The following is a 14,486-nucleotide window of genomic DNA, read 5'->3' as shown; positions in this document are numbered from 1 at the left end:
AAGCAAGAATTACTGAAAAACAACCTGTACAGGACAATTTATCTCTAGCAGCAACTCCAACTAATGCCCTTGTAATAAAGACTGACATCTTAAGCAGGAAGGTCTCTTGAAGTTACATTTTCCATACCTAAATACTGTATATCCTCCACCAACTTCAATTCCAGTTGTTAAACCAATTCGAAGGGCTAAATTCTACCTTTTCGGAAGCTGTAACAAACAATATGATGGGCTAGGACTGTACCCAAGCTTGGCATTGTGAGATAGTATCTAATGAGTGTCAATGTAGTAGCAACAAAATGTAACCACAACTTTTGTGGAAAATACAAACTATTGGATTAATTTTTTAGTTGTAAGTCACAAGTCATGTGACTTTTTCATTATCTAAGGCAATGTAAGTCACATGTAGAGAAGAGCAAATTGATCTGTGGAGGATTGAGTTTGAGTCGAATTTCCTGAAATTCCCCAACTCACACACTTTAAGACTTAATTCGTCATTCACAAAACTAAAAATCTTTGCAACTTTTCTCACACTGGTGAAGCATCCCAGAGTGGACTAATGTTGTTCTGTGTGGCCAAGTAGGCTTTCCAATAAAGGCCAACAGCTCTGATAACGCATCCCAGTTTATCATGTGGGTTGTTATACCTGGTGCAGTGGTGGACAGTAGACTCCTGGGTCATCTGAGATCAGCAGTTCCCACTAGAGTACAGAACTGAGGACTGGAAGTATGTAAAACATAGTTGGATAGTATCTCACGCTATCTCTCTCTAAACCTCCCCCCCCCCCCGCCTCCCTTTCCAGTACGGAGATCGACGTGAATTTATTCATGGCAAATCAATTTTTTTTTCTGAAAATTCAGCATATTTGAAATTGAACGGACCCACTCATCTCTTGTCCTATGTAATTGGGACCTGCTTGTGACTTATCTGCTGTTCGGTTGATTAATTTAAAGCTAAAGTTTACTCCAAAATAGCTACAGGATAATTCACAGATACATTTTGCAATTTTTGGGGTTATGCTGCTTGTCAGAAACTAGATGTAGCAGGACCAATAACACTTTGCAGCCCTGTTCCTATTTATTGCCCCAGGGATCATTGCAGGAGTCAAACTCAAGTTCATTGCTCTCTTCCAGATGAAACCGATAATCTACACACTGCATTTCAAGGTTCCACCACCAATGTGGGATTTATGGCTCTCGCCCTCTATTCTGCTCTTTTTTCTTATTCTGGATGGGACACACTGAACTTTGTCACAGAAGAAATTAAGAAACCAGAAAGGTTTGTGATTCTGGAGAATTATAATATCTGTTGATAAACAGTTTACTATTTATCTTTCTTCGCGTAGGTGATAAATGTATATCTTGATTCAAACTCAAAAGAGCTCTTAAACCTGATCAGGCTGGTGTGCTTTAATGAATATCTATGACAGAATTGTTGCATAAATATTTAAAAACTTTTCAAGAAAATCTATCAGCTCCAGGGCAATTTGGAGGAAGAGGAAAAGGAAAATCTTAAAAAGCTTTCATATATAATTAGAAAAAAATCTTATTTAATGATAAAACCAGTGGCCTGTTAAAAAAAAGTGGGACTAGAATTGACTGATGTGCTCTCCACTGCCTGCCTATTATGACAGATTTGTGAGACATCCTGTTTCTGAGCTTGGCGATACCAATATGTGAGGGAGACTATGTGCAGCATATAAACACGGGAGATCTGTACTGCTGTCTTACTTAGGCCTGAAACACACATCCGTGAAACACGTGCGTGTTTGGTCCGTTTCCGTGTATACTGGAGACACGGCCAAACGTGCACCAATGTTATTGTATGATAAAAGCTCCACGTGCGTTTTTGATGCATGTCCGTTTGTCCGTGTCCGTGATCCGTACCTGTGTGCGTTTTGCACGGCAGCATGTCCGTTTTCTGCACGCAACACGCAGCACGGACCCAATGAAAGTCAATGGGTCTGTGCGCACGTCCGAGTGACACGGATGCATCTCTGTTTGCTCCCTGTACGTTTTGTGCTTTTTTCATGTGATGTCGGTCTTTTTTCTTTTCCTGTTTCGTTCTCTCCCTCAGTCCATCGGACGGTCTCTATGTCTGTCGGTCGGTCTCTCTGTTTTATCTGTCCCTCTAGCTGTCTGTCGGTCAGTCCCCCCCCCTCTCTCATACTTACCATTCCCCAATCTCCGGCGCGGCGCTGCACTGCTGTTATAAAAACTTCGGCGGCTTTTACTATTTTGAAAAAGCCGGCCACCCATTAATCAGTCTCGTATTCCCTGCTTTACCCGCCCACCGGCGCCTGTGATTGGTTGCAGTCACACACGCCCACCACGCTAAGTGACAGCTGTCTCACTGCACCCAATCACAGTCCTCCAGCATCGCTTCCAGCTCTGCTACATGCAGGTGACAGGAGCAGCAGAATACACCGCCGCTCCTGTCAGCTCCACGCAACAAATGAGGTGAGTAGCGCGATCAGCTGCTGTCAGTCAGGTAACTTGCGGCCACCGCTGGATCCAGCGGTGGCCGCGGGTAACCTCAGTGTGAGCTCAGCTGATCGTGCTACTCACCTCAGTTGCTGCGTGGAGCTGACAGGAGCGGCGGTGTATTCTGCTGCTCCTGTCACCTGCATGTAGCAGAGCTGGAAGCGACGCTGGAGGACTGTGGATTACGCCGGACATGGAGGGTTTGTCGGGGTTAATAAATTGGTGATGAGGGACTTTGTTAGTGTTTTTTATTTCTAATAAAGGATTTTTTCGTGTGTGTGTGTGTTTTTTAAATGTCACTTACAGATTAATCATGGAAGGTATCTCGTGGAGAAGCCTGACATGATTAATCTAGGACTTATTGGCAGCTATGGGCTGCCAATAACTCCTTATTACCCCGATTTGCCAAAGCACCAGGGCAAATCGGAAAGAGCCGGGTACAGTCCCAGAACTGTCGCATATAATGTATGCGGCAATTCTGGGTGGCTGCTGACTGATATTGTTAGGCTGGGGGGCTCCCCATAACGTGGGGCTTCCCATCCTGAGAATACCAGCCTTCAGCCGTATGGCTTTATCTGGCTGGTATTAAAATTGGGGGGAACCGCACGCCGTTTTTTTTTAATTATTTATCTATTTCTATACTCCATAGTGACACGCCCCCCGGCTGCTGTGATTGGGTGCAGTGAGACACCTGTCACTCAGCGTGGGGGCGTGTCTCACTGCAACCAATCATAGGCGCCGGTGGGCGGGGAAAGCAGGGAATACGAGATTGTTTAATGAGCGGCCAGCTTTTTCAAATTAGAAAAAGCCGCGGGAGCAGTGTGAACGCCGTGCAGCGCCGGTGATCGGGGATCGGTGAGTATGAGAGAGGGGGGGACACTTCAGTCACTCGGGGGATTAGCAGTCACCGGTGAATCCTTCACAGGTGACCGCTAATCAGTACACGGCACAGACAGAGCCGCGGCATGACAATGAAGTCGGGTGAAGTTCACCCGAGTTCATTCTCATCCCGCTACTCTGTCTTCCGACATGTAGTAACGACATTTTGCATCACACACGTACATTTCACACGGACAACACACACACATGTCAGTTACTTCACTCACGCACACACGGACATTCCACACGCACATACGGTTAGCATACGGGATACACACGCTGGCTACACATACCATAAAAACGGACCTAAAAAACGGAAAACGGACCCGAAAAACGGCCCGTATCACAGGTGCGTGGTTTTAACGGATGTGTGTTGGAGCCCTTAATGCTAGTTTGAATACTATGTAATATAGGTTAGTAGGAGAAGGCTAGAAGATGTAGCAATAAAAGTAAACCCTTTAACAGCCTTCTTTTTGTGTGGCTTGTGCTGTGCTTTGTGGATATGTAATGAGAAACTTAAATTAAAGGGTTATTCCCAAAGTCATTATGTGGTTTTAATTTACTGTATATACAGAATTAATTATACGTGTCAGTACAAGCTATTTTTAAATCTGCACTGATTTGCAGCTATTACTTAAGCTCTCTATATCTTCCAGTTCCACTGGATTTGTCTTCCAGCATGCACCTAAGGGCCGTGTCTAATAAAATCCTTTTACAGCATCCTCATTAATCTGACAGCTTTGAAGATCCCACTGATACCTCTTGCATTTGCACCTAATGAGCCTGCCTAATTCATAAAAAACATGTACACCCTAATAACCCTCTCTAATAAAACATCCCCCAGGCACACTTACGGTATCCTCATTACTCTGACAGCCGGGTTGTAGCACATCTCAACTATTCAATGGTCAGCTCTGCTATGCATTGCATGTAGAAGTAGAGATGAGCAAACCTCTGGAGGTTCGGTTTGCCAAGCCCAATCGAACAAGGGGTACGTTCATCGAACCTTTATCAAACCGAATTTCTAAACCTTTATTGAACCTTCTCAAACCGCATTTAATTTAATGGTTGCCAAATGTAAGGCAGAGAAAACACCTTTTGGGTAGTTGAAAAGCTTCTAAAACAGCAAAAATACGTTTTAGAGTACAGCACCACAGTTTTAGCATAGTCATTAGCTTGATAAGCTATTCACAGAAATAATATAGAGGTGGATGAGAGACAGGTGTAGGGCTGGTGCTCCCATACCACTGCCAGTACAGACAAGGCACAACTTGGAGACCCCTCTTGGAAGCTAGAGATTTTAAAACATTTCAGGCAGACAGCAGGACAATGGCATCAATTACTCCCCCCTTCCCCATTTCCCCATTTTTTTCTCGACTCCTGCACCTTCACTACCATTTTGTCTGTTACCATGAGCCCGCCTCAATCAATGGACTCTACCCTCTCATGACACCCACCTGTGCGACGACTGTCCGGGACCTTACAGGAAATGTTATCCTATCCTTATCCTCCCATGCTTCCTCCTCTTCCTCTGGGACTCCCACCTCCTCCCGCAGACTATTCAAAGTGCGCTCAAACATGTAGATCAGTGGAATAGTGATGAAGATGACGGCATCATCAGTGCTAACCATCTTTGTAGCCATTTTGAAACTGTGCAGGACGGTACACAGGTCCTTTATCTGTACCCACTCTGCAATTGCTATTTGCCCCACATCCGTACTACATTGTTCATGGTTATGCATTATGGCGTAGTGCATCAAAGCTTGCTGCTGCTGCCACAATCTCTGTAACATGTGCGGCACATCGCATATCAACCAGTTAACTGGTAAGCTGAAATCCCTTTGTATCGTTGCAAGTCGATTAGCCATGGAGTGCGAACGGCGGAGTTGAGAACACACCAACTGTGCATTGTGCAGCAGTGCATCCTGCCTGGGATAATGGGCTAGAATTTTCTGTACAACCAGGTTCAGGATGTGAGCCATGCAAGGCACATGTGGGATGTCGTCCAGTCGTATGACCCCTAACAGGTTTACACCATTGTCACACATGCACCAGGTTCAGTGGAGACAGCCATTGATCAAACTTGGCCTGGATAGCAGTCCCCAACTATGCAGCTGTGTGACTGTGTTCTCCAATGCAGATTAATTTCCGTACTGCCCGATTCCGTGGAGCCCTGGCTGAGCTGTACGGGGGTTGGGGGGGAGGGATTCTCTCTGCACTCTCTGAATGCATGTTACATTAAGGGAAAAGTTGAGGGTGCAGTTGATGGACGTAGAGGAGGTGGGAGAAACAGAAGAGGAAGTGGTAGATCCAGATGTTTGTCCGAAAGCCTCGGGGATTTCAACACTTGGGAAGCAGCTCCTTCCCTGCCTTCCCCCGCAGCCACCAGAATAACTCAGTGCCCAGTCAGCAAGATGTAACGCCTCTGGCCATGCTTGCTCCTCCAGGTGTTAGTGGTGAAATGCATGATGGGAGACAGAGTTTTTCAAGGAGAAGGTGATCTTGGTTGCTACATGATGGTTTAGTGCAACCACAGCTCTATTAGAGAAGTTATGGCGACTGGGCAACTGGTACTGGGGGACTGCGATGGCCATTAGGTTTCGGAAACCCTCTGTATCCACCAGCATTTCCATAAGCAACAGTGATATGGTGAAGTTCAAGCACTTTGCTTTGCCATTTGTGGGAGGAAATGCTCTTTTACATGACCAAAACTGTGGGACTGAGGGCTGGCTGCTGTGCTGAGAGAGGGTGGAGTAGGGTGTACACGACCAAGAGGTGGACTGGTAGAGAGGTGTAGTGGGAGATGTAATGCTGGATTGAGAAACATGTGGTGTGCTCAGTGTCTCACATGGATCAAAAACACCAGGCACGTTCACTTCGGAACACACCTGATGGGCCCTCACTCACCCCCACTGTAGCAGGTAAACAAGAGGAGATTCTGCGGTCGGAGACTTGTGTTAGAATAGATTTTCCAGTGACGCAGAAAGAGGAAGAAGCAGCAGATAATGTTGATTTGGCGGCCGGTGGTTGGGTAGGCCCTTTAGTCTGCATTTTAGTGTGATTCCCACAGTAATGCATATTGGTTGCACAAGTGCCTGTTCGTGCCTGTGGTAGTCAAATTATTTGAATTTTTGCCTCTACTCAGTCGCTGTTTACAACATTGGCAGATAACGGAAGTTGGGTCATCTTTTGCGGTCTCAATAAAGGCCCAGGATTTGCAACCATTCCTGCGAACTGCAGACCTGCAACCACTGCTGGCCACAGCCAGAGTTGTAGGTGAGGATGCAGTGCTTCTCATGGTTGCATCACTACGTGTATGTGTGGGGATCACCTCCGTAACATCCTAGACATTCTCCTCCTCCTCCTCGTCATCTGTGGAGTTACTCAGCTGCGTACTTCTGAGTTCACACAAAGTGGGATCCACAACTTTGGCGTCATGCTCTATGTTGTCTCACTCCCCCTCTTCCTGACCTGACATCACAGCACAGTATGCATGCGCCTCAGGTATCTGAGTCTCATCATCATCACCACCTTAAAGGGAACCAATCATCAGGATTTTCGTAGATAATCTAAAGCCAGTACTGGCACTATCAGGCAGATTATCCACATACTATTAGTGGTCAGCTCGGATGTTTAGGCTTTCAAATCCAAGAAAGTGAAGTTTAAAAATTCATCAGCTTTTTGATTGACAGTTTCACATGCTAATTTTCCTATTCAGTAAGATGGCATCTGAGTTGGCACCTGCACATAGTGCTTATCTCCGGCGCCATCTTTCTGAAATCCATGTTACCCCCTGCTGTTCTATTCTTCTGACTGAGAGGGTGGTGCATGCGCTCTCGCATTTTCTGCTCTCTTGTGACTGCGGGAGAATTGGAGATTCTTAATAGCCAGGTCAAACTTGGCCTGACATTAAGGCGGGCTTTGCACGTTGCGACATCAGTAACAATGTGTTACCGATGCTGCAGCGATAGTCCCGCCCCCGTCGCACGTGCAATATCTAGTGAAAGCTGCCGAAGCGATTATTATCGCTACGGCAGTTTCACACGCACATACCTGCCGTGCGACGTCCCTCTGGCCGGCGACCCACCTCCTTCCTAAGGGGGCAGGTCGTGCGGCGTCACAGCGACGTCACACGGCAGGCGGCCAATTGAAGTGGAGGGGCGGAGATGAGCAGGATGTAAACATCCCGCCCCCCTCCTTCCTTCTCATTGCAGCCGGGAGGCAGGTAGGTGATGTTCCTCGCTCCTGCGGCTTCATACACAGCGATGTGTGCTGCCGCAGGAGCGAGGAACAACATCGTACCTGTCGCTGCACCGGCATTATGGAAATGTCGGAGGCTGCAGCGATGATACGATAACGACGCTTTTGCGCTCGTTCATCGTATCAAAAAGGATTTGCACGTTGCTATATCGACTGCGATGCCGGATGTGTGTCACTTTCGATTTGACCCCACCAACATCGCACGTGCAATGTCGCAACATGCAAAGCCGAAGAATCTCTGGCTTAATAGCAGCTGGTAAAACAAAGCTGATATTGACCCCTTATTACCCAGCGTGCCACCCGGCACCAGGGACGCTGAAAAAGTTGGATGCAGCGCCAGAAGATGGCTCTTCTATGAAAGCGTCATTTTTTAGGGTGGCTGCAGACTGCAATTTGCAGCAGGGGGGCACAGAAAGCTTGGGCCACCAAGTGCTGCGGATTCCAGTCCCCAGTTGCGTAGTTGTACCTGGCTGGATACAAAAATTTGGCAAAGCCAACGTCATTTTTTTTTAATTATTTCATGAAATTCATGAAATAATTTAAAAAAGGTCTTCCCTATATTTTTGGTTCCAAGCCAGGTACAAATAGCCAGCTGGGGGTTGCGGTTAGCCCGTACCTGCCTGCTGTACCTGGCTAGCATACAAAATATGGCAAAGCCCACGTCTTTTTTTTTTAGTTTTTGGGCAAAAAACTTAAAGAAAAAAAAAGTGCTTTCTTGGATTTTCCATTGCCAGTGAAGGTAACAACAAGCAGTGGGGGTTAGCAGCAGTAGCTGCTTGGGTTACCCTTAGCTAGCAATAGAAAATGCAGCAGGAACCCAAGCATTTTTTTTTAATGAAAAAAAAAAAAAATATATGGGCTTCATTCCCATGGTCACAAGAGAGTAGAATATGCGAGGGCGCATGCACCGCCCTCTCAGTTGGAAAAATAGAACAGCAGAGGGTAACACGGGCTTCAGAAAGATGGCGCCGGAGATAAGCGCTATGCGCTGGCTCCAACTCCGACGCCATCTTACTGAATAGAAAAATTAGCATATAGCCAGAGAGAAGGAGGAACAGGCGGCGGGGCGGGGGGCGGGAATCCAGATGAATATCCGCCTGATTATTATCTGCTCCAGTGAAACTGTCAATCAAAAAGCTGACAATTTTTTAAGCTTCACTTTCTTGGATTTAAAAGCCTAAACATCCGAGCTGACCACTAATAGAATGTAGATAATCTGCCAGATAGTGCCAGTACAGTACTGGCTTTAGATTATATACAAAAATACTAATGATCGGTTCCCTTTAACTTCAGTTGATGAGGGTCAGGATCCTGCTGGGCATTTGGGCATTGGTGCAGATGCTTTCCTCCTCTTAAGTCTGGGATTCTTTGGAGCACACCTCTGATACTCATGTAACAGTGTGCAAAGTAATGTGGGTTCTGTCAAATCTCCTCTCTAGATATCTGTGACTCATTGTGTGTGGAGAGAACTGTGAGGGGACTTTGACCTAGGAGTCGTCTCCCAGAAAAATGTGGGGGCCTAGATGTGAGCAAGGACAGTGGCTGGGGCGTGCCTGGACAAGCCCAGGAAACTAGAAAGAAGTCAGTGCTGTCCTGCTGCAGGGAACTGAGATGCTTATGGAGGACTGTGCTTTCTGAGGTGTAAGACCGGGGCCACACGGGGCACTAGTGCGATGCTCGCATGACACACGGCTCGCACTGGCAGTACAGCAGGAGCCGAGAGTCATGCTAGTATCCCTACGACTGCGATCCGACCATGCGAGTGGACCTCAGCTGTGGGGGGCGGACCGGTTCTCAGGAGGGGCGGGCCAGCGCTGCGGAGGGGCGGGCCGGCATGGAGGAAGGGAGGGAGGGATTTCTCTCCCTCCCTCCTCCATTGTCGGCTATTGCGATTCTCGCTCTGCACGCGTGGTACAGCGGTATACCGCGAGTGCAGTGCGATTTTTCTCTTGCCCCATACAATTGGATGGGTGCGAGAGAATAGAGTCTCGCATTACAATCGTAACATGCTGCGATTGTTTTCTCGGTCCGATTAGGGCTGAGAAAATAATCGCTCATTAGACTGACACACAGGCTAGAATTGGTCAGAGTGGAATTTTCTCGCCATGTGGCTTAGGCCTTAGTTGAATGCTGAATAGGCTGTGACCGGGACCTATAGAGAGAGAGCAAGATTATTCCCTGAGGAGAGCGCAGGTAGACCTTTGCCAGGTTGGAGAAGTGACTTTCTACAGACCCCCCCTGAGGAGAAGACATCCAGACTTCGGACTCTCATCATCCCTGTGCTCCACAGAACTGTGAGTAACTATAGCCGAGGGCTATTGGACAACTGAAGCATAAAGAAATATGGACTCTTTTTTTTGCACGTTGGTTTTTCTCTGTTTGGTGCCAAAGATTCCAGAAGTGGTTGCAGCTTGGAATCTCCACAGGACTGTGACAAGTTATCTCAGAGGTTAACAGTACCTTTAGTTTAGATACCTGGATATCCAACTTGCTAAATGTATATGTACATATACCTCCATCATTGTTGTGCTGCATATAGAACTGGTAAGTTGTAAATTGGCATGCAACTTCAGAGATTCCCACTGAAATACACTCAAGTGATTTACATTTCCCCTGTTGCTGTGGTAGTTAACCAGTCTATGGTATCCTGAGGTAAATTTGTTCCTGTCTTTGCTGAGAAACACACCTTGGGGGAACTCTGAAACTGGCACACTGATACTGGAATATAACTCACTGAAACCCTGCATTGTGCGTTACCTTTGAACCCTTCTGCCAACACTGTCAGTAAACAGAGTGATGTGACTTTCTGCCTGTGTCTGTGTCTTTTGACTCGCTGGATCTTACACCCATGGGTAGAATGTGTGAACAGCTCTACAGACTGGCCCATGTGTGGTTCCCCACAGTCTGTTTGCCTGTTGGAGATTTGTGAAGTGGGCGCAAAGAAGTGTAATTGGGCTGGCACCTCTAGGGAATGAACTGTGTGTAATGTTGAGGTGGAGGAAGAGGAGGAGAGGCCACTTGATGCAGCGCTTGCCATCCACTCTAGCACCTGCTGTTTATCAGCCTCATTTCCAAGTTGAAGCAATGTCTGCCAATGAAATCTAGTGGAATAGTCTATCCAGTAACAGACGTTGTTCTCATTTCTCTGGGGATGGGATGAGCTGGCATTTGCTCAGTAGATTTTTGACTAATAAAACGTTCCACACATACTCCTCCAACACCCCGTCTATTCCCCCTTCGACGACAACCTCGTCGTGATTTACCACTCATGGTTAATGTACCCTTCCCCTTTCAAACAGATGTTATGCAACCTTACGCCCACACCAGTCAGGCATCTGACATAAAAGATAAATGAATAAATTTCCTGCCTGAGTCGGTAATATTTTTTTTTAGGAAAGATAGAAAGGAGATGGAAAATAGGAAAAGCATATATAGAGGTCAGTCAAGGGTACCACATTTTAAGCAAAGATGATTTGGCATGACAGCATTAACCAATATTCATGCTGGAAGCTGGTGTTAATTCGGTTACAAAGTTCAGAATGTGACAGGATCCAATCTGGCTTCCACAATGAACTTAGGGGCACTTTGCACACTACGATGCTGTGATGCCGTGCGCGATAGTCCCTGCCCCGTCGCAGCTGTGATAGCTGCCGTAGAGAACATTATCGCTACGGCAGCTTCACATGCACTCACCTGCCCTGCGACGTCGCTCTGGCCGGCGAACTGCCTCCTTATTAAGGGGGCGGGTCCTGCGGCGTCATAGCGACGTCACATGGTAGGCGGCCAATAGAAGCGGAGGGGCGGAGATGAGCGGGACGTAAACATCCCGCCCACCTCCTTCCTTCCGCATAGCCGGCATAAGCCACAGGACGCAGGTAGGAGATGTTCCTCGCTCCTGCGGCTTCACATACAGCGATGTGTGCTGCCGCAGGAACGAGGAACAACATCATAACATCGGTATTTCCCAGTTAATGGAAATGACCGACGCTACACCAATGATACGATTACGGCGCTTTTGCGCTCGTTAATCGTATCATAAAGGATTTACACACTACGATGTTGAGAGCGACGCCAGATGTCGTAGTGTGCAAAGTGCCCCTTAGACACAATCTGGCCGCTACCAGGATATGCACTGTAAATCCCCTGAAATGGTTTGCAATATTGTGAAGGCACTAAAAAGTACCACTACCCACAAATGCAGTTCACTGCGTAATTTGGAGTACACACGGTAAAGTGTCAAGAAGACCTTTTTAGATTGTTCAATAGCAAATTTTCAGCAGGTACCACTAACAATACCTTTATATGTATTTCACTGCATAATTTTGAGCATGCATTTAAAATTGCAAAGAAACACTTTTTAGATACTTTCTTATCACCTTTTTAGGCCAGATTCTAACAAGCAACAATAACTGTGTTTGTAGAATTTTGACCAGGCAATTAAAATTTCTTCCCTAGCAACTTTGTTAGGCCACGCTCGGCAAACTAGCAATACCTATAAATGTGTTTGCATACTTTTGAGCAGGCAGTAATATGTAGCAATACCTATTTACATGCTTCACTAGCATTTCTTTGGCAGGCACTACAAGTACCAATCCCTATTTTGATCATGAAATGTGCCGATTTGTGTCACACACACTTTTCTCTACACTACAAGTCCCTATTCTAAACTATTTCTCTCCTATCTATCTCAACTACCTAGCATTAAAGCCCTAACTAAGCTAACAGTCTAGCAGCCCTGGCAGCAGCACGATCCCTAACATTTCACATTCACAAAATGACGCCAACGCAACATGTCTCCTATTTATATGCAAACGGACATGTGACTTAGGCAGCCAATCACAGAAGCCCTTCTGTCTAAACCTTGTTGATGCTTGCTGTGCTGTAATTGGCTGCAGCAACATCCAAAAATAAATTTAAGAAGAAAAAAATGGCGCTGCACGCCAAAAGGATCCAGAGACCCCGCCTCCTTCACTAATTTTACACATCCCATATCAAACAGCACCACAATTCTATACAAAAGCAGAAGATACTATTAAAAAAGCATTTTTGGAAATGCGGCCAGTGATCGGGGGTAGAAAACAAACAAAAAGAAACATTACCGACTTTTGTGGAAATGACTCGGGGTTGCTGAGCCCGACTGAACAAGCTAAGAATTGTAACGAATTTCAAATTGGTGAACCTTTACCGAACAGGTTCGCTCATCTCTATGTAGGAGAAAGCATGATCATGGTCTGAAGGTCCGTATGAACCACCAATGAGATGTGGATCCTGAAAATGGATCATGTTACAGCCTTCTCTTTCTGTCTACTCGAGGAGGCATTAATATCCAACAGCATATTGTAAATGAAAAAAAATCTAATGTTTGTTCACTATCCTATCAGTTTGATCATCCAACCCTGTCTATGATGGATATATGGTAACATTCATAGATAGTTAAGAAGTTAAAAGCAGCTGTATCTTCCTTTTTTATGTGAGCTGCATAATTTACAGGAATATCTTCACATCTATATATATAATTGCCTTATTCTGTCTGTCTGTCTGTCTGTCTTGCTCCAAAATGACGTCATTACAGTGACAACCGTCGCCACACCGCGCGCGCTAAAGAGCCTGGATAGTCACCTGTCCCCAGCCATGCAGTCCCCAGAACTGACGTCCTCAGCGCCATGGCCTCGCTCGGCTCCAGGATGGGGGCACATGTCAGGATGGTGGCTGCACCACGATGGGGGCACATCCCAGCATTGGGCCACATCACAGCATCAGCATATTTTTACTTAACTTTACACTGTTCATGGCCTTCTTTCATTACAAGCCATGAACATCATTAAACATTAGACTCATCTATTAAAACTGTTCCTTCTGTTGTTTGTCATTTTAAAACCAATAAACAATTCTAAGAATACTAAATTAAACCTAACCCATCCAGTCCATTCATTACCTTATTATTCAATCTGCTAACCTACATACACATTCTAGACTACCCGATACGTTAGAATCAGGCCACCTTCTAGTAACTAATAAATACTGATATTCCATATGAAGTAAGGTCCTAGCTCTTGGTGATAAGTAGAGATGAGCGAGGTTCGGCAATTTCATGTTTGAGTGATTTTGGGGGGTGTTTGAGATTGAACTCGAGCTTTTTTGCTGAAAGCTCGACAGTTCGAGTTACGCTCGAGAACGGTTCAATCACCATAAACGTGGCTTTTCACAGTAAGGCTATGTGCACACGTTGCTGTCTGCATGCGTCCTGCGTCCCCAGCCCAATCCCTCTCCCTTTCCTACTCATCGATCATGGGTGTCTCGCTCCACATCTGTCAGAAATCTGCGGCGTCTTCTATTCTTTAGAAAATGGCTGCCACTTTATTAGTCAATTAGTTATTCCGTGCTTTCCCCGCCCACTGGTGCCCATGATTGGTTGCAGTCAGACACGCCCCCACGCTGAGTGACAGCTGTCTAATCACAGCCGCCGGCGGGCGGGTCTATATTGTGCAGTAAAATAAATAAATAAATAATAAAAAAAAAATGTGGTTTCCACCGTATTTGATACCAGCCAGGATAAAGCCGCACGGCTGGAGGCTGGTATTGTCAGGATGGAGAGCTCCACGTTATTGGGAGCCCAACACCCTAACAATATCACCCAGCAGCCGCCCGGAATAGCCGCATCCATTAGGTGCGACAGTCCCGGGGGACTCCACCCAGCTCATCCCGAATTGCCCTGGTGAGGTGACAATCAGAGTAATAATGAGTTTAATCATGCCAGGCGTCTCCCCGAGATACCTTTCATGATTAAACTGAAAGTTAGAGTAAAGAAACACACACTGCGAAAAATCCTTTATTTGGAATAAAAGACAAAAAACACCCTAATTCACC

The 14,486-nt window shown here is 46.1% G+C and overlaps 1 protein-coding gene across 2 annotated transcripts in view; it reads left to right on the top strand.

Moving 5' to 3' along the window:
• The window catches only part of LOC142317109 (Y+L amino acid transporter 2-like), a 98,209-nt gene that overhangs the window by 49,765 nt on the left and 33,958 nt on the right, over positions 1-14,486 (top strand). For both annotated transcript variants that reach the window (XM_075353108.1, XM_075353110.1), the window contains exon 4: positions 1,131-1,275. In XM_075353108.1, coding sequence (XP_075209223.1) covers positions 1,131-1,275 — 145 coding nt within the window. The remainder of the gene's footprint in view (positions 1-1,130; positions 1,276-14,486) is intronic.

Source organism: Anomaloglossus baeobatrachus, chromosome 6 (genome assembly GCF_048569485.1).
Source record: "Anomaloglossus baeobatrachus isolate aAnoBae1 chromosome 6, aAnoBae1.hap1, whole genome shotgun sequence".
NCBI lineage: Eukaryota > Metazoa > Chordata > Amphibia > Anura > Aromobatidae > Anomaloglossus > Anomaloglossus baeobatrachus.
This window is presented reverse-complemented; position numbering and strand designations above follow the sequence as displayed.